Below are 19,647 nucleotides of genomic sequence, written 5' to 3'. Positions count from 1 at the left end.
TTTTTTTGGAAAAGTTTAGTAGCTTTGGTGGTCAAGTATTAATAATTTGAAATAATAAAATTTTTTGTGGGTTCAGAATTAGTTTTCCCACTACTGTGTGTGTGATAGTCTGATAGAGATAGAGATGGGGGATTTATTAATTACTAATACTTGGATTTTCAGTTCACATTACAAAGTTTTTCCTCTCTTTATAAAATTTTAAATGAAATTCATACACGTGTGCCGGTAGTTGTTTTCAATACATCTATGTTCATACACTGTTATTATTGCGAAAAGTTGATAAATACACATATCGTATATGCATAATTAAACTTTGTTTTAGTACTATAGTATAACTATTTCGAATCAAGTTCAAAATAAAGTGAAAGGTTATCATAAATTTTGTATAGTATTATTTTTTCTCTTAGGAAGTACTAGTAGTAATCTAACTAATTCAATAATTTATACTTTAATTCAGTTAAATATAAATTTTAGAAGTATTATGTGCATCTATAATTATGTAAATTTATTTTCATTCTATTGATCAGAATATGACATTATATGAAATTTTAGTCCTGAAAGATGAGGCGTATCAAATTGTTATTGAATCATTTTGGAGAGCAGATAAGGAAGGACGAATTTCTCAAATCCATACTACTACTAGATAATTTATTTATTTATTAGTTACCATAATAGTCTCAACTTAACCTTAGTTTGATTAATTAGAAACAAAAATTCGAACTGCATTGTGTATTTGTTGCCTGAAAGCAATAAATACGGAATACTCCTACAAAGAAAGTTTTTCTTAATAATATATATTTTTTAAATTAAAAACACCCTGTGTGGACGAGGGTTTAGGCAGACCCCCAACCCGTGAATAAAATCAAAATAAAACGTTCCAAAACATGGTCCTAGCCCAAAAGTGACTAGGATCCAAACCAACAACATGAGACAGTAAACTGGAGGTCCCACAAGTCGAGATCTTCCATGCTATCAAAGATAAACTAGAAACTAAATAAATAAAAGGAAAAAACCAATATGTAACAATGAGAACTAGCAAGAGAACAAGATCAATCCACATCTCTACGTCGGAAACGGAAGTTAGGATATCACAGCTGGTCCATCCTAACAAGCGTCTTCAAGTACCGAGGCGTAGAGACTGAATCATAATACGTCAGGGCAGGGGTCTGGACCCCCTACCTGCAAGAAAGTCGGCAGCACGATTTTCTTCTCTATAGATGTGTGAAAATCGAACCTGCGACTGAGAGGTCACACTCCGGATCAAAGCCATATGATGTTTAAGATCCGCAGAGCCAAGCTGTCCAGATGACAGCAAGGTAACCAGAGCTGTTGAGTCCAGTTCTATCCAAATGTGTGTAGAAAACTCCATAGCCATCTCCAAACCCGAATAAGAGCCAAAAGCTCCGCCTCAAAGCTCGAAGATGCAGCAACTGGAGAACAGAAGACACGCATAAGGCCTCCATCAGAACCACGAACCAATCCTCTCTCTCCCGCCTCCAATGTCGATGTAGAGAGGGCTCCATCAGTGTTCAGCTTCACCCAAGGGGCATCATGGGGATGCCAAAGGACCATGAGCGAACGCAGAACACGCTGTCTAGGAGAAGAAGGCATGAAATCAACCGACGGCGAACATCCTCTCCAGTGAATATGGGTGATCCTGCCGGCCAAGACGATCGTATGCAGGTGATGAGTGACCTGCCAGATAACATGAGAGTGGCGGAAAGGGCGACCGCGATGCTTGCAGTCGTTCATCTCCGTCCAAAGGAACCAAACTATCAAACAAGGAACAAGAAAGCAAATATGCATGGCGGGAGCCCTAGTAAACGAGGACCTCCGCCAGTGACCTAGTCTAAGTGCAATATCAGTGCTCGTGTGAATCGATGTGTGTGAGGAAGGAAACCAGGTATTGAAATACTCCCACACAGAAATCGCCGACTGACTCGGAAGAAAGACATGACTAAAAGACTCAATAGAAGGGGACCGACAACACTGACATCTAGAAGCTAACTCAATACCCCGCTTCTGCAACTTCTCATCCACCGGAAACCTACCAAATGACTCATGCTAATTTTGCATTAAAAAGCATCACCCACAAGTGTACGGGCAAAGTAGCATATGGCAAGCTAAAATTATCGATCTTCGAAGACTAAAAGCCAGTTTGAGTATTACGATGCAACTTTGAACACTATTTAGACTATTAAAAGGGGTTTTTTTGGTTTTCTATAACTAAGATCAAAGAACAATTGATTAAGTAAAGACAAATAACTAAACAAGGCAAACGAATGATGGTTTTTCACACAAATTTGGAAAGGTAGGGATATGGATCCATTAGTATGGATCATTGGTTTCACCTAGGGGTCATGCTCATCTATTAGTTCTCATGTGTGGCTTGGAAGGTCGGGTTAATTGGTTAGACCTCCTCTCGGGTGCATCTAACTCGTGGATTAATCCCTAGTGTTGGAGTCTCCTCCATACAATTCAAGATTAACTCCCTAAAACAACGGACACAAGTCCTCTCTCTAGCTCATGCATCTCTCGATTACATGTAATGCACGTAGTTGTTGATTACCTAACCATTCTAATCATGCATCTCTCAATGTCATTAATTAGAACAAGATATATCAAATTGTTAGCTAGGCAATTGGATAATAAGAGCTCAATAACCAACAAAAACCAACACAAGAGATAGATAGCATAAATCAAGGATCAACCCATGGATTCCATACAAACATCACCACATCTCTAAGGAAAATCTAGCTACTCATGTTCAAAGATGAAACAAAAAGGAAAATAAAGCAAATGGAAAAAGACATGGATAGAAAATAGAATCTAGAACTCTCTATGGTAGAAATGATAGTGGGGAGTCTTCTCCTTCAATCTCTTGAGAGGGGAAACTCCTAAGCCTTCAAATCCTCTTCAAAACCTTGTTGTCTTGCTCAAAATCGTCGTGTGGGAGCTAGGGCTCAAATGTGTGAAGTCCCCTTTTATATCCGGAGCGAAAATTAGCAAAATAAAGAGTTTGTGTAAAACGCCCGACCGGGCGATCCACAAATAACAAAACGCCCGACCGGGCGTTCTCTCTGGAACCCACAATCTGCCCGGGCGTTTCTTCGAATGAAAAATGCCTGACCGGGCGAACTCTCTAGAATCACCCTGTTTGCTCCGTTTTGCCCTTTTTAACCTGTTTTTACTTCAAAACTCCAACAAACTCATTACTTCATCTAATTGATGACTAAACGGGTGAAAACCTATAATAAACACCTTAATTCAACAAAAACATGGATTAATCACCTCTAAAACCGTCCTAAACTATGAGTTTGTCATCAAACAACAACCTCCAAATGAACACCGAGATGGTGGGGGTCAACCTCCATTCCAAATCAACCCAAAAATGTCCTGCTTCGGCAGTCTCGTCCGGATGCTCTCCCAAGCTGAGGTCACAGAGAACTCTCAATGGCTAGTCAGACTCCAGCGCCTCACATCCTTCGCCCCAATCGGCGTGGCTCTAATCTGGTCGATCGCATCGAGAGGTACTCCAAACCTGAAAGACAAACTATGCAGCATATCCCCATCCCATGCATGCTCATGTCAGTATGATGCAACGGCCTGGGATTTAGGAGGATCATATCCCGGGACGCACAGACTCCGGATGGGGCTAGCCCCAAGCCAGACATCATCCCAGAAGTAGATCTTCCCCTCACCCAAGGACCAACGAATATAACCATGCATGAATGACCAAATATGACACAAATGATGCCAAGTAGGACTATCATGTGACCAACAAGGAGATGTATGCAAATGACAAGGGAGGATACTGTACTTCTGGGTCATGAGAATCCTGAGCGAAAAGTCACCACCACAGCTTGAACCCAAAAGCCACTGCCACTTCCCTGAACCGGCGAATGCCCAAACCACCCTCCTCAACAGGTAGGCAGATCTGTCTCCATGAGATCCAGTGCAGCTTCCTCTTCTCCCTCACAGTGCCCCAGAAAAATCTAGCCAAGGTCTGCTCCAACTCATCAAGAAAGCCAACCAGAGGGCTCATAACATGTAGAATGTGCAACGGGATGGCGGCTAACGTGCTCTTAATCAGAGCAAGACGACCCCCAAATGCAAGGTGGCGTGGGACCAACTATGTATCCTGTCCAATATCCTCTATCTAAGGGGTAAGAGATGGTCTGCTCTCCTCGCCCCTCGGAATATCGGCACTCCCAAGTATGTGAAGGGTAGTACTCCTCTCTGAAATCCTCCAACCTCCTCCACTGTGTCAGCAAACTCCATGTACTCATCCACCAAGTAAAAGTGAGTCTTCCCATTGTTCACCATCTGGCCTGACACGACTATGTAGTGGTTCAGACATCCCACCAGCTTCTCCACCGCCTCTCTATGAGCTCTCGAGAAAATGATGATGTCATCCGCATAGGAGAGATGAGTGATAACTGGTGCTTTCTTGCGGCATCTATAGACCATCTCACTTTCCCCCTTGATCAGTCTATCTAGACATCTCGAGAGGTAGTCTGCCGCCAGCACAAAGAGAGAAGGCGATAACGGGTCCCCCTGCCTCAACCCCCTGGAAGACTGGAATAAGCCTGCCGGACCACTGTTCACCAAAACAGAGAAAGTTTTTCTTAATAATTTATTAAAGGGCAAATTGTTAAAAAAAATATCAAGTTTGATCAAATTCTGGTCAACATCACAAGTCAATTAATATCATAATTTTGACGTTTCTCGATATTAATGCCCCATGGTAAAAAATTTCATCATTCTATATTTATGAATTTATCAACGCAACGCCTAATTGTGTAAAAATTAAAGATATATTGACCAAATGTATAAAACGGCGTCGTCGAAGTAGCAGGACATTTAATTCACGTAGTATTTTCCATCCGCCACCATACTACATAACATCTTCCAAATCATAGACTATAGACAATAGAGAAAAATATCAAAACTATGATATAATTGACCGTTCCTAAAAGATACTATAAAGTTGATTAAAATTGATTAAACTTAATAATTTTTGATATCACAGAACTGGTAAGAATTTAATGAAAACAAAATGCTAAGTATGTGTGTGTTAATATATACACTTCTAGATTAAATATTGTGATATAACACATATATTTCGTGAAATTTTTTTATTCGAGAATACATCGAACTAAATGTTGTATTCTCGATATGAATCTACAATACATCATCTGGTCCTTACCCTGTCATGTTTTAAAAGTCATTGAAAATTACATTCCGAATAAAAATTGTGTTATTTATGATAATGAATTAATTCCTAAATTAATTTCAGTGTCTAATTTGACGCGTGATGAATTTGATTATTGAGCAAGTCGTGATGCTGACTTCGCCGACCCGACACCTCTTTCAATTATTGCAGTAAATCAAATTGAGGTCATAATGCACACAAAGTCATTGCAATGATTTTTTTCGTTTTAAACGAATATTTATAAGTCTACTAGGACTGAAGTTGAGGTTGCTTGATTGTTGATACTTGAGACGTAAATATTAATTCAACTTATTTCTATAGTAATTCGTGTTGGTTTCTGGATTACAAGAGATAACAGTAGGGCGTAATACAACTCAAAACAAGGAATACAAATGGAAAACTGAGTTGAAATTACAACTAAAAAATTGAAACAACTAAACCGTGAAGTTTGATAGCCGAGTCGATGAGGCCTCTTCCCGCAAGACGAGATACGCCCCGGTAGTGCTCTCGGTTTGGCGTGTTGTCCCCAAAGGTAAAACGGCTACGTCTTTGGTGAAGCAGCACCGCTATCAGCAGAGCTCCGGCAAACTGGATGGAGGAGAGGGCAGAGTTTCGACAGAAAGACAATGCAGAGAGGGAGAGAGCTTATGATGCAAATGCTTGTGAATGTTCTGTAGAGATGCATGGAATGACTAGCCTATTTATGGGCTCAGTCCACTGCTGGGGGTCAACAGCCATGATGGATGTCATCATTGCGAGAGTGTAACTGCCGAACGTTACGACCGTTACGAGAGCTTGTGGCAGACGTGTGTCTTTCGCGTGTGGATTTCTCACGTGGCAGTCGTGTAGGCTTTGACTGTGCCACGCTTGACAATGTGTCAAGCCACTTGGATTGCTGACTCGGCGGTGGTCTAAAAAGAATAGGCTCGGGCTCGGGCGGGCGGCGGCAACCCGCGCGTGTGCGCGCGTGGGCTCTTTCACCCATCTTGATCCACTATAATTATCAAGTACTCCCTCCGTCCGGCAATAGGAGTCCCGTTTTTACATTTCGGGACGTCCGCGAATAGGAGTCCCGGTTCGCTTACCATATTTGGACAATTTAATTACCCTCCCCCTTCTCACTAATTTACACAATTGCCATTAAAAAAACACCCTCATCCAACTTTAATTTCACTCTCTCACTCTTATTCTCTCACCCTCACTCTCGGTCTCACTCTCCCAATCGCCGCCCTCCTCCTCCTCTCGCCGCCCTCCTCCTCCTCCTCTCCCAATCGCCGCTCTCTCAATTACACTCACCCCAACCCCAATTCGAGATGGCGTCGAACGGAAATTCATGGAGCGGAAGCAACGCCGCGGGAGGCGACGGAGCTCCGAAGCTGTCAAAGAAATTCAGCGAGAGTTTCGTGAAGACCAAGGAAGTGACCGCCACCGGATGGTAGAAAACTAAGGTTGTGGCGGCGGTGGGATATGCGAAGACCAAGGTAGCGGCGAAGAAAGTGAAGGAGGGGGCAACCGTCGGCGTCAATTGGATTAAACTCAAGTACAACAAAAGCAAGCTGTTCCAGAAGAAATGGGGGGAGAATTTTGCCCTAATATTGCAGGTGGTGTTTCTAATTCGATCGATTTGTTGACTTTTCCTTGTGCTATGATTTTGTTTGAGATTTGTTGCATTAATCCAAAATTGTTGGAAATTTTAGTGTAAACATCGGTTAGAATTGAATTCAGATTTGACATTAATTGACTTTTTAAATTTTGGCAGCCATCAATTTAATTGGCTTCTTTGTCATTCCATTGCTTATGCCCTTGTTTAAATTAAAATAATTTAGGTGGGTCCCAAATTTCACTATTACACACCATTTATTACACACTCCAACAACTTTCTTAAAACCCGTGCCCTGGAGAAATGAGACTCCAATTGCCGGACGGAGGGAGTAACATAAAGTCACTTAATTTAAATACATTAAAAGATGTGTTACTTCTCCAATGTGGGATAATTAACACTAGTTAATTATTTCCTAAGCTCTAACTTAAAGCTTTAATTAAAAGCTAATTATGCCCAACTTTAATCCACTATTTCTCACTCACCGGAAATCGGATTAGAGAAAGTGAATATACTACATTTATCTACGTAAAATGTAGATCGACGCTATATCATTTAATTTCATAAAATTAAATGTTTCGTCGCATTTATTGTTTGGTCAAAATCCATTGACCGAGCATATTTAATCCATGATTTTTAAAATTCGAAACTAATCGATTGCAATTTGCAACTACATATCGGTTCAAATCATGAATATTTAGTTTTTTCAAATCATTATCATTATTATTTTTTTAATCTTAATCACGGAGTAGAACACTTCTGATCGGATAATATTGATAAGACAAAATTAAAAAGAGATCATATGTTTCGACCTGAACTTATTACGGAGTACTACATGTTAATAAGAGTGATGAGATCACCGGCAATGTCTAAAACCATCCCCGATACACTAAAGTCTAAAATAGACTAGACATTTAGAGCACTCGCAATGGTGGCCTATCTACGGAGCCCATCTCAGAGCCTATCTCCATTTTTTTCTACCATGTCAGCAGACTCATCTCAAAGTCTATCTCTCTGCAATGAGCACTCATCCCAGAGCCTATCTCAGAGCTCGTCTCATTTCCACATCATCACTATTTTTATATATTTCACTTTTAATTTAGTGAAATAAAATGACATATAATAACAAGAAATAAAGACAACTCAATAAAAAAGCAAATTTTATTAAAAAGAAAACATCATACATTTAAAAAAATATAGAAAAAAAAACAAACAAAAAACATTAATAAAAATATTAAAAACATTATGACTAGAGAGAAGTAAAATATAGAGAGATAAAATGAAGTGGGATAAATGTGAATAATTAGTGGTGAATGAGTTATATATAGGGGATAAAAAATGAATAAAAATTAAAAAAAAAGAGGAGATCAGCCCATGGTGGATGGACATCGGCCCTTGCTCCACAACGAAGGCTTTAGAGAGCCGATGGGGAGGTCGATCGCTCGGCCTCCATTGTAAGTGCGTTTATCTTTAATGGTACTCCAAAACCAGTTATTTTAAATTTTTAAGTAAAGAAATATTTTTCTTTTAAGTTTACACAAAAAAAAATTATCCAGTCACCTAAGAGACACCCAGCAAACTTTATTGATATATTTTTATTTATTACCCAGCAAACTTATTGGCCATATACATAAATTTTTATTTATTTATTTCGGGTGGTATGGGCTAAAGCCCAATAGAAAGTGGGCCAAACAAAATACTAGTAATTGGCTCCGACCCTTTCAATCATAACGGCTAGTTTCCTCCGATTTGACGCGCTCTAACGGTCAAATTTCCCGTTCCAAAATCCATTCCTTGACAATGTTATTATAAAATCTTTCAATCCCCACCACCTCCCCAACCACCGCCGGCGATCGCAAAATCCGAACTTCCGGCGACCTACATCATTAAATTCCGATCACTTTCTCCAATGGAAACCCCATCAAGTACGTTTCAACTCCATTTCAAAACCTTATAAAAAATCATAAAACAATTTTCTAATCTGTTTCCCTTTTTTAGTGATCAAAACCAAGGAATCATCGATGCAGAAAAGCGCCAAGCAAGATCGGTCCGCACTATTCGATATAACCAACGATTCCCCAATCGTAGGGCTTGCAATTGGGAGTCTGAAAACCCCGTCTTCGGGCTTTTTGAAGAGGAGAGTCAGCAATAAAGGGCGGTTCACCCGAACCCCGGGCTCTGGTGAAGCCATCTTGAGAGGCCAGGTGAAGACCCTTCTCCAGAAGGTCGAGGAAGAGGCGACAATCGCCCTCAAAAAACGGCCTTTCTTCAATCTGATCAGCTCCCCCATCAATTTAACTGCACCAACTCCTGCAAGCACACCTCAATTGTTCAATGTTGATGGTGATTGTGATTTGCTCCCACAGGTTTGTGTGTTTGTTTGTTCATTAATTTTTTTTAAATGGTCATGAAATGGTTGATTTGGTATTGATATTTTTGATGGGTTGTTTTGTGAGAGAAGATGAGGAATGGTGTAGTTGATGAGGAGAAGCATGAGAGCGTGATCAGTAGGTCTCTGTTTCTTGATTTCATCTGTGGTGACATGCCATAACTTTGAAGGCTCAGTTACATCATAGATTTTCTTGGGTTTTGGGTGTCTCTCTTTTGACTTTGGGATGATTTCTTTCCTTTTTCGATTGTTCACATACATAATTTGGGATGGTTTGTTATTTGAATCAGAATCCAATTTTATTGTGTTAGTAAAGAATTGTTGACATGGTTGATTCTATTTCGACAACTTTTTCTTTTACTTAGTAATACTAATACTTTAATCATACCATTTGACAAATAAACAGTAAATTATCACAGATTGATCAATTTAAAATCGATATTCAAAAGATAATACCACATACTGATCAAATTAAAATCCATCCACGATTTGATCATACGCCAACTAAAACCAAATCAGCATTAAAATTAGAATATTTACAGCTTAATATTGTGGTATGGACAAAGTCATTTTAGTGAGTAGGCGCAGTTGTAGAAATGACACATCTACAAGATCAAATTATTTACATACTCTATACAACACCCATATTTTGCCAATCGCATGTTGATTCTTATCACATGTCATTTGCAATCATATATAATATGAAACACACACTTGCAATCATTTTATAATAGTATGAAACACACTTATCTAAGTATAATGGACCAATTCGCATGAGTCTGCTCTGTTTTTTTATGTATGCGTGTTGCACAAAGTTAAAATTATACACTCCTACCTAGTTTGCATAGTTTAGATTTCACAAAAAACTAACTCCATTTTTACTTAGGCAACCTCCTTCAACGCCATAGCCTAATCCTCCTCCATATCTTTGGTATTCTTATCTTCCCCTTCCACAGCAGACTTCCTCTGCAAACTCCATTTTTATCCCTAAATCTTACTCTTAAAAATCCCTAATTCATACCCCCAATCGATGGCTAACAACCCAAAAACCCCTAATTCGAATTGCCAAGGATTCGGAGAAATTGTACTAGGGGATTTATGGTTCTCTTCATATCCACAATGCCACATGCACTGAGTCATGTCACATTGTTCTCATCTTGCATCATGTGACTGCAATACTTATGAGTACTATATAATTGTCTTCTTAATTTCTGCCAGCACAGCATTTTCTTTTCTTGTATGGGAAGGCATGCATACATTTTGAGTGAAGTTGGAGTGTCATTATGAACTTTGATATAGCTTCACATCTTTGAGTAAAGTTGGAGTCTGCTTAAAATTACATCTGCATGATATGCTAAGAGATTAGAGGCTTCTTATTGCATTCAGATGTTTGAAGACAATCAACAGTGATTATGGGGTTGATCTGGTTATCTTTACTCAGCTGCCAGAATTTTGATGTAAGTTGTAACACATGCAAGCACAAACTAAACATATTCAATGCAAACAGAATCACTGCAGCTTTTTTCCTTGCTTGACAACATGTACCTAAGGTGCTTCAAGGGTCACCACGACAGGCATGCAATCTGAACCTTTACGTGGCTTTCACTTCTAGGATTTAACTATCTCTTTTACAAATGACAATGGAGCAATGTTATCAAATAGCAGATATGGCGGTGCCATGGCGCTATGGCATGGCGTTCGGTGATGGAAACGCCATAGTACCATGGCGCTTCCATAGCACCGCCATATCTGCCATTTGACAACATTGCGTGTGTACTGCATTTAGGAATGGGGCATTATGCAAGATACATGGAGATTAGAGTTGTATTTTATGCTTTTTAATTGTTTTAATAGTTTTAGATGTTATATTTTCATTATTTTCTAATTTTTGAATTATATATAAATATATAAGTATTATTTTATTTATTTAATTATTGACCGCCATATCTGCCATACTAAATCGCCATATCCCTGTGGCGGTTTTTAGGCGAACCGACATAAGCCGCCATACGAGATTGATAACATTGCAATGGAGAATATGGTGTTGGGTTTACAGGGTTGTTTCCCTAAGTCTCTCCAGAAATGATTGTTTTGTTTCTGGATCACTGGATAGAATTGTCTTGCTTTGGGATCAAAGGGCTGAGAAATATCAGGTGCAGAGCTTGAATTGCATTATTAATTTGTTGAATTATTTTCTCATCCATCTTTGCTAAAAGTGTTCCTCTGGAAGTATGGTATTCTATGTGTTCAAGGGAGACCGGCTGCAGCTTACGACTAAGGAATTTTTTTCTGTTGCCTTTGGAGGATATATAAGAATGTTGATGCTAGGAAATATGAAAAGGTCGGAATATGTAATATGAATGAAACTATTTATAAAATTTACAGGTTCTGATTATGAAACTGTTTATAGGGCCCTTTTGACATATTTTCTCTTAAAAGAGATGTTTCAGAAGCCAATAAATGTTTTGAAGTTCAGTAATGACTGCAGTCTTATGCTTCTGACAACATTTAATGGTCATATTCATGTGCTTGATTCCTTCCATGAAACCCTTGTGAGTTATCTCAGATTTCCTAGAAAACTCATGTGTAGTGTATTACCTTCAATAGATGAGAGTGGGCTCTCATTTAAGCTGTCCTTTTGCAGTAGTTTTTGACACACAACGTCAAGCCATTCTACTTTGGAGGCTTCTTTCAGTCCTGAGGCAATGTTTGTCATATCAGGTTCAACTATCTTACATCTTTGCAAGAGACATTGATACTAATGCTATTCTATGGTTTTAACATCAACTTGAGTTTTCTCGTGCCTTTTTAACTTATTATTCATCATATCATACTTTAGAACATGTTCTCTAATGGTATTCGAAATTCGATTGTACACCATATAGTATCTCACAAACTTAAGCACTGAAACAGGTTGTCTCTGCCAGATCCAGTTGAATAGTACTTGATATAGTATTTGTGAACTAATGCCAAGTGATTTTGAGACAATAAAGTTATTTGTAAAGGAAGTAAGGAACTGCTTTATTTAAGCTCCTTTTTCTCACTTGATTATCCACACATTGGGTGACTGCCAGCTCAACATCAACACTGACTGTTTTAATAATTTTTCATACAAGACAGTTTTATTGATTCCCACTACCTGAAAGTGTACTTTAGTTGGTTCTGTTTGGAATATCTTGTTGTTTAGGAAAATAAATTCAGCTGAAATAGATTTTTGTCAGCATGTAGAATGCTTGGGAATTATATAATACTCCTTACTAGGTATCTGAAATGCCATAAAGATGAAGAATTCAAGTTTCTATATGTTATTTCTACTGGGATCCAGTTAAGCTAGGCTTACACTTTCAGAGTATCATAATCAAGATAGAGAATGACCTGAAATCTCACCATTATTTTCTTTTGAATGAGCTTTAGCTGACATATTATATATAACTATTCCTTTTTCCCCTTTTGATTGATCCCTGTGAATGTGAGCTCATCTCATGAAGCTTTTTTGTGTTGGATTTGATGCATCCAGGCTGGTAAAAGAGGCACTAACAATTTTCTTTTTCTTCTTTGCTTTTAACCTACATGAAAGGTTCTGGAGATGTAGCTTTTATGTTTGGAATTTCGGAGAGTAAAAGAGGTATTTTAAGCTGATTTTATCATAGTTCATTTAATCTAATTTCATTCTTCATTCTTCTTCTTTGGTATTATGTTGAGGATTATCAAACGTTTATTACATGACATGGTAATATTTTTTCAACAAAATAAAAAAGTGATTCATCACACAAAGATTCATAAGCTGACAAGAGTCCAAGACGGAACCCTAACGAAGGCTTTCATGCAAAAATGTATAATGCGCGCCTGCACTTAAATGCTGGAAAAACTTGTGTACACAGAGTATTGTCAGCTTTCTGAAATTATGAATTCTGTATGTAGTGATATTAATTTGCTTACACATGGTGGTCCTTTTTCATGTGTCTTGCCGAAGCATTACTATCATGAGCTTGACCCATCTCAACATTTTAATTTGTACACTACAATTATTGCTGGAAGGCTATAATCTTCATTGTTTCAACATGTTTCAGGTTACCAGTTGGATGAGTACTAGAGCAGAATCTCCTGTAATCAAATGGGCCCATGATGCTTAATGTTTGTAACTGGCTTTCTGACTTAATCCTTCTGGATACCAGACTTAGAAGGAAGAAGGAATTTGCAATGGCGGTGATCCCAGAAAATGGCATGAAATGTTTTTATTCATTGAGCTTTTGCCTGGGACAAATCAGTTGGAGACTAAGAGATGGAGATTACAAACTATGGCGGCACTCCATGTGAGTAATGAAAGCAGTTTTATATGCTTTCAATATTTATTCCATTTCATGGCGTCTTCTTGAGGTCTGGCGTGGTGCACGAGGGACTATTTGTGGAGGTGAGAATTGTCGGAGCAATAAGTCATCTTGGAGTGTCATGTAGGTATGCCGTGTAACTTTTACAACAATTTGATCTGTTTTTGGTAGATATTTCCTCCTTGTGTATGATAGGTTGTGAAATGAATGGATAGTGAGCCTGCAAGGAGTTCGAATGCTCGAAGAACAACAATATATATGCTGAATGAAACAGTTGTTTGATAAATTTACTGAATAACGGAAGAATGGAAAACAAACTCGGACATCCTCTTAAGAGACCTTGGCCTAAGCCAAAAAACTAAAACTCATAGACAAGATTCTCCTCTCAACTTCAAGAGGTATTTAAAGAAAAGAAACCTAAATGGAATAAAGAGTAAAGACACAAATCCTAACATGAATTAAAAAGGAAAAGATAAACATAAACTTAAAAGATTATGCTAACAGACTTTAATATCGAAATGATAATTCTTCCCATCCGTATCAGCATACAGCTCGATATGTACAATCCTATGCTTCCCATATATGACAGCAGTAGAACATTGGATGTTGTAGCTATTTGACCGGTGATTACTTGTTTGTGTTTTGATTTACATCTTGCTTCTTCTAATTGAGAATATGCATGAAATGTTGTACTATTTCGGTTGGGATGGCACATTGTTTCTCATTAAGCAATTGAATAATGGCTTTGATTGTACATAAGAGTGGAGTATAACTTGTGTGGGATATGTGTAGACTGAGGTATCAAAACATAGAATTTGCTAGCGTATCACGTATGACTTAGAGAATGCGCTTGTTCATTTACATTTTCCAATAGATAACCATTCCTATATTGATTGATAGGCAGGAAATATGAATAGTTTTCACTCCATAAAATAGCTGAAAGGAATGTAGGAGGAAAGAATCATTCTGTTCTTAACTAGCAATGTAAAGCTGTGATTGCATACTGAAATGCATCCTTACTTTGATATCTCATTTGATGAAGGGAATTTGAAGTTAGATGAGGTCATATAGAAATCCTATTTTATTTATACAAGTATTGTGCAAGGGTGTCATCAGAAACTCAGAATACATTAATGGTCCAGAGTAGCCAAATTATTAGCTAGATATCCCCACGCTAGAAGTAAATTCTACCTGTTTCATGAGAGAGAGATAGAGAGAGAAGGAAGGTTCAGTAAGGTGAAAGAATATGGCAGTGATGGGGTTATTCTTGGTATTGCGTAACAAAAGACATAAAGGGGGTTGGAAGATCTGAAAGTTGGATCTATGTATGAAACTAAATGTTGATGGATGAGTGAGGATGCTTCATTTCACATGCACCACTTACCCTTTTCTGGCCTCCCCTTATTTTGGGATAATGCCTCATCAATTGCCATAAAGCATGCAATTTTGTCAAACCAACTTCAGCAAACCCCATCCATATCAAATCTTTCTGACTCTGACCTTCTTCTATCTCATAATTCACCTTCTCTTCCTCTCATTTAATTTAGGTGACTAATTCTGTGGCAGAATATTCATACATTCATGCCTCAAACGTCTATTTATATGCATATACAGCTCAGCCTCCTCTGGTTGGATGTACTAAAACTATATGTATATGTTTAAAGTTTAGTTGCTGTGATTAGAGTTAATCAGTCTAGTCTAGTGATCAATTATAATATTTGAATTTTATTTTTTGGAATACATAAATATGGAGGGAGAGAGAGAGTGTGTTAGTTGAAGTTGTTGGCACTTATATTGAGTGAATGCTCAATTTGTCTTGCATCATTAGGCCCACATGTCAGTTACATGGCCTTGTCTGTTATCCGTGCAACTATGAATTAACTCATGCTACATCCATATATCTTTGGCAAACCTATATAGTTGGGTGGTCGTTTTAATTTATTTATTTTATTGCTAGACAATGATTCAATTTAATATTTATACTCGCCTCAAATACTTGCCATTTTGCTAGTAATTTTTAGAAATTAATGACTATTTCTTTTTAGACATAATAGTTAGAAAGAATTTTCAACTACCCACACAATCATTTGTTTTTCCAAAACCTCAAATAACACATATCAGAGCCTTCGGATGAAGTGGTCGATTAGATACAAACCCTAAAGTTGTGTTTGATTTATATTACGAGCTAGCTACAAGAAATTCCCAAAATTTTGACGGAAAAAACATCTGTACAAATTTATAGCAATATTCGCGAAGGACTAAAGGAAGGTTGTGCCAAATTCCTGAGTTGCAATTCTGCAAAATAGAAGTCACATACTGGTACATAATACAACTCAGTTGGTAAAACATTTTTTCTTCAATTAATAAATAAGGGACTTGAGAGTTCAAATCATCATGAGTATAGATGATGAATCATTACTGACCCTCTAAAAAAAGTGAGAATACTACATTTGACACATATAGATAATATTTTTTGAGACATGGATAATAATTATTAAGCTAACCATTGCTTTGTTTATATATTAATGCGTGAACAATTGATAAGCACTAGGATCCGGCGAGTGGGTTTAATATTTTTATAAAAAATTATACGAATTATACGAAATAGTTTACATTAATATAGTTTTCTGAAATTGGACAATTATAGATAGCTAACTGTCATTGACCTTTCTCTTCACACTACTGCAAACAGTTTAGTAAATTCTTGTGGGGATTGCTTGCAAGAACATTAAATACTCGAGTATGTCCGCATCAATTATTTAATGCTACAATAGATAATTAATTAGGTTCTTATTTTCAAATCCCATTCGTCTGAAGTAATATCGCAAATTGCCATCACATGCGAAATCAAATTCATGCTGTATAGTATTAATTAGGTCATGTTGTAAATTCTGTAGTTAACTTACCCAAAATAGAAACAGAAAATCAAATTCTTGGATACTAAGGAAAAAAACCATGTGCTATGTACAATTGAGCAACATAAATTCCTACAACATTCTTCAACCAAACCCATCATAAATAAGCTGACATGCAAAGTCGTAATAATCAACAAGCTGATTTGGGCAATGGGCATCTCCCCCACAACATTAAGCAAGATTAATTAATTAATTACACCGGTTCATCCCATAATTATACAATATAGATTCATGAAAAGGCCCTAATTTAGTCGTCATCATCATCATCATATTATATGGATTAATAGCAATCAATTACTTTACAATTATTTCATGTAGCCCCAAATATTGAAGCCCTAGTGAGGGTATCCGGCTGCATAGGAGTTGAGGCTAAGTTCCAACGAAGTCCTAGAGCCGGCGGCCATGGCTTCGTCGCCGCGGTGGTGCCACCCGTTGAAGTCCTGCTTGATGTCGCCGTGCATGGGGAAGAGCGGGAGGATCTCGATCTCCGGCGCCTCCTCCTCATCCTCCTCGGCTGTTTCTAGGGTTTGGCTTCTTTTCCTTTCAAGAAAAGGGTAGGGAGAAGAGTAGGGATCAACCCCAATCCATGCAAAATTCTGCCCTCCCACATTTGCATTTGGTGTTATGGAGCATTCCTGCATAATTACATCCAAAATTATGACTTTTTTTCAAGAATCTTGAACAAGAAATTATCAATTAAGCATGATTATAAAGCTAATTTGGTCTTGCCCTTACTTCTCCCTCCCCTCAATTTCTTGATCAATAATTTGAACCAAGAAACCTGATTAGAGGTCTTCTTCTCTCTCTCCCTCCCCACATTTTAGTAAAGATCAAATTTTTGAAAATGAATTTGAACCAACAAAACTTAAAGGGTTTCTCCCTCTACTCTATCTCTCGTTTTATTAGAAATGGGCCACTCATCTAATACGTTTTGTTGAAGATTCTTACATAAGAAAAGGCTGAACATTTGATCTTGTGTACCAATCACAGAATCAAATAGACAGACTGCTTTAGTTACACATATGGGAACTTATGTTTGTGTTGTATGTTGTAAAAGTGTGCCAACAGACACGAACTAATCAAAGTGGGAAGCAAACAAAACAGAAATCATCTGCCAATTCATGAGAATCTGTACTACATTTTGTAATTTGTACTCACCCTAAAGCTTTTCTCCATGGCCACAGATCCATACCCATAGCTTCCAACATTCAGCATACCACCACCCGCAGCGGAAGCAGACGAAGACGCAAAATTCCCTAAAAAAGCACACATCTTTCTTCAATTCACGAAAAAGGGTCACAGAAAAAGACGACCTTTCAACGAAATTCACAATATACCAGGGTTTATGTTAGGGAATTTGCCGTAAACGTGGTGATCGGCGGCGGCGGCGGAGGAGGAGGGTCTGTGCATTGGGATGTCGGCGGTGAAGCGCTTCTTCTGGCGCTCGCGGGCCTTGTGATTCTGGAACCAGTAAAAGACGTTTTTGCCCTCGATCTTGCCGTACTGGCGCAGCTTGGCGGAGATGCGCTGAATCTGCTCGGCGGTGGGAGACCTCACGCCGTTGTTGTAGTAAAGATCCTTCAAGATTCTGATCTGGTCGGTTGTCGGAGTCCACCTCGTGCTGCTCTGTCTGCAGAGGAAGCTCGTCGTCGTCGCTTTACCACCACCACCACCACCACCTTGATCTTCGTTTCCTCCCACCTGCTGCTGTTCCATGACTGATAATTAATGAGAGAGTGAGAGAGATAGGGTTAATTGAGTGAAGTGAGGTGGGAAGGGAATTATAAAGAGGAGGGAGAGAGAAGATGACAGGAGGGCACATGGAGGATTTGAGAGAGAGGATATCAGAGAGATATCTGGGAGAGAAGGACTGAAGTTGACAGAGCAAGGCTAACAAAAAGGAAGGGACAAAATAGGAACTAGAAAGGAGCAATTCAGACACCCAATTGCTTGGATCAAAAGACATCCATCATCAAGATTTTCTTCTCATTATTGTTACCCTTCCCTTCCTTCAATCACATGTATCATATCATTTCACACACACATAAAAAAACCCTCTTTTTATTAGAAGAAAATATTGGAGTTTTAGTACAAATCACTTGATGAGCTAGTCTAAAATGAAACCCCCATTCATCTGTAGAAAAATATTGGATTTTTAGTACAATCACTTGATCCTAGATCAAAACCTAGCTCATTTTGCAGAAAAAGATTGGATTTCTAGTACAATCACGTGACCCTAAATGGAACCCTAATTTTGTACTTAAGAAAGATTGGAATTTTTTTGTAGTTAGAACCCCCATTTAGGAGGAAAAAGGTTGGAATTTAAGTGCATTTAATCGACTGAGCCTGATTAAACCGTCATTTACAAGAAAATATTGGAATATAAGTACAATCAGTACAGCCATTTGTCCCATTAATGTGTGTGTGTTAAAGTTTGAAGGAGGATTTTTCTTTTTTTGGAGATTCGTAGAGAAGGTCCTTTCTTACTAAACAGACCTTTCGAGAGATATTCTAGTGTACTGTGATAAATGGCCTACAATCGTCTACCCCCATAAATGGTTTTCCTTTTAGCTGCAGAAAGTTAAATTATTTTCTTTTTGAATGAATTAGGAAAAGTTGTGACAGAGAAATTAATTAATTAGTGTGTGATTGAGACATTGATGAAAACAGGCAACTCTAGCTACCTGTCTATCTTAGCTACATTTGTGCTCAAATGATTTAGTGTGTAAGGAAGTCATTAGGGGTTTTACAGACATCATCATATTATATTAAACCTCGTTACCATTAATTGTTTGAATTGATGTTGGACATCAACCATGTTGTAGGTGTACATTATCTTTATAGGAGTAACAATTGTATTTATGTGTTTTAATTGGAGCTTCAAGGCTCACTTGCTAGAGGCGATTATGAGGTACTCCCTCAGTTTCCAATGAATTAAGTTGGCATTCGGTTGCCATGACTAATATCATGGGACTATCCATCTAGGATTAAGTTGTGGGATTATTTTAGTTGAAGGGGGGAGGCTATGACTAATTACCATGAGACTATCCATCTAGGATTAAGTTGAAGGGTTCAATATTATAAACCAAACATGATACATATTTAATCATGAGATTTAATCTTGTCAACCGAACACTCCCTAAGATGACTCTTTTCTTAATTAGATAGTAGTATGAGATTTTATGCACTTTTATTTTAAA

The 19,647-nt window shown here is 38.1% G+C and overlaps 2 protein-coding genes and 1 long non-coding RNA gene across 7 annotated transcripts; 2 read left to right on the top strand and 1 right to left on the bottom strand.

Moving 5' to 3' along the window:
* Positions 1-8,629: 8,629 nt before the first annotated feature.
* On the top strand, positions 8,630-9,564 carry LOC121776070. The gene is made up of 3 exons (XM_042173195.1): positions 8,630-8,740; positions 8,814-9,181; positions 9,277-9,564. The coding sequence occupies exons 1-3, from the start codon at positions 8,725-8,727 to the stop codon at positions 9,364-9,366; spliced, it is 474 nt and encodes a 157-aa protein (XP_042029129.1). The 5' UTR covers positions 8,630-8,724; the 3' UTR covers positions 9,367-9,564.
* Positions 9,565-10,623: 1,059 nt separating this feature from the next.
* On the top strand, positions 10,624-13,827 carry LOC121776071. 5 transcript variants are annotated; one of them, XR_006045231.1, is made up of 7 exons: positions 10,624-10,661; positions 11,192-11,357; positions 11,435-11,545; positions 11,615-11,756; positions 11,849-11,925; positions 12,782-12,829; positions 13,275-13,827. It is a non-coding gene; the product is annotated as an uncharacterized LOC121776071 (long non-coding RNA). The 5 variants fall into 5 exon arrangements; XR_006045232.1 differs by having other exon boundaries at positions 11,192-11,545; positions 11,655-11,756; XR_006045233.1 differs by having other exon boundaries at positions 11,192-11,545; positions 11,644-11,756.
* A 2,771-nt stretch (positions 13,828-16,598) lies between these two features.
* LOC121776452 (protein WUSCHEL-like) lies at positions 16,599-18,452 on the bottom strand. The gene is made up of 3 exons (XM_042173625.1): positions 17,785-18,452; positions 17,606-17,703; positions 16,599-17,082 (listed from the first exon to the last, which is right to left on the bottom strand). The coding sequence occupies exons 1-3, from the start codon at positions 18,161-18,163 to the stop codon at positions 16,783-16,785; spliced, it is 777 nt and encodes a 258-aa protein (XP_042029559.1). The 5' UTR covers positions 18,164-18,452; the 3' UTR covers positions 16,599-16,782.
* Positions 18,453-19,647: the final 1,195 nt, after the last annotated feature.

The sequence above is a fragment of the Salvia splendens genome, chromosome 18 (assembly GCF_004379255.2).
Source record: "Salvia splendens isolate huo1 chromosome 18, SspV2, whole genome shotgun sequence".
Lineage (NCBI taxonomy): Eukaryota > Viridiplantae > Streptophyta > Magnoliopsida > Lamiales > Lamiaceae > Salvia > Salvia splendens.
The sequence above is the reverse complement of the archived record's forward strand: the minus strand, read 5'-3'. Positions and strand labels throughout refer to the sequence as shown.

Bases quoted from the DNA above. Each gene is read 5' to 3' on its own strand.
- LOC121776452 (XM_042173625.1), bottom strand. From the start codon at position 18,163: ATGGAACAGCAGCAGGTGGGAGGAAACGAAGATCAAGGTGGTGGTGGT. The intron at 17,704-17,784 runs GTATATTGTGAA...GTGCTTTTTTAG, and splicing joins ATTCCCTAACATAAACCCTG to GGAATTTTGCGTCTTCGTCT. The intron at 17,083-17,605 runs GTGAGTACAAAT...GTAATTATGCAG, and splicing joins CCATGGAGAAAAGCTTTAGG to GAATGCTCCATAACACCAAA.
- LOC121776070 (XM_042173195.1), top strand. The intron at 9,182-9,276 runs GTTTGTGTGTTT...TTGTGAGAGAAG, and splicing joins ATTGTGATTTGCTCCCACAG to ATGAGGAATGGTGTAGTTGA.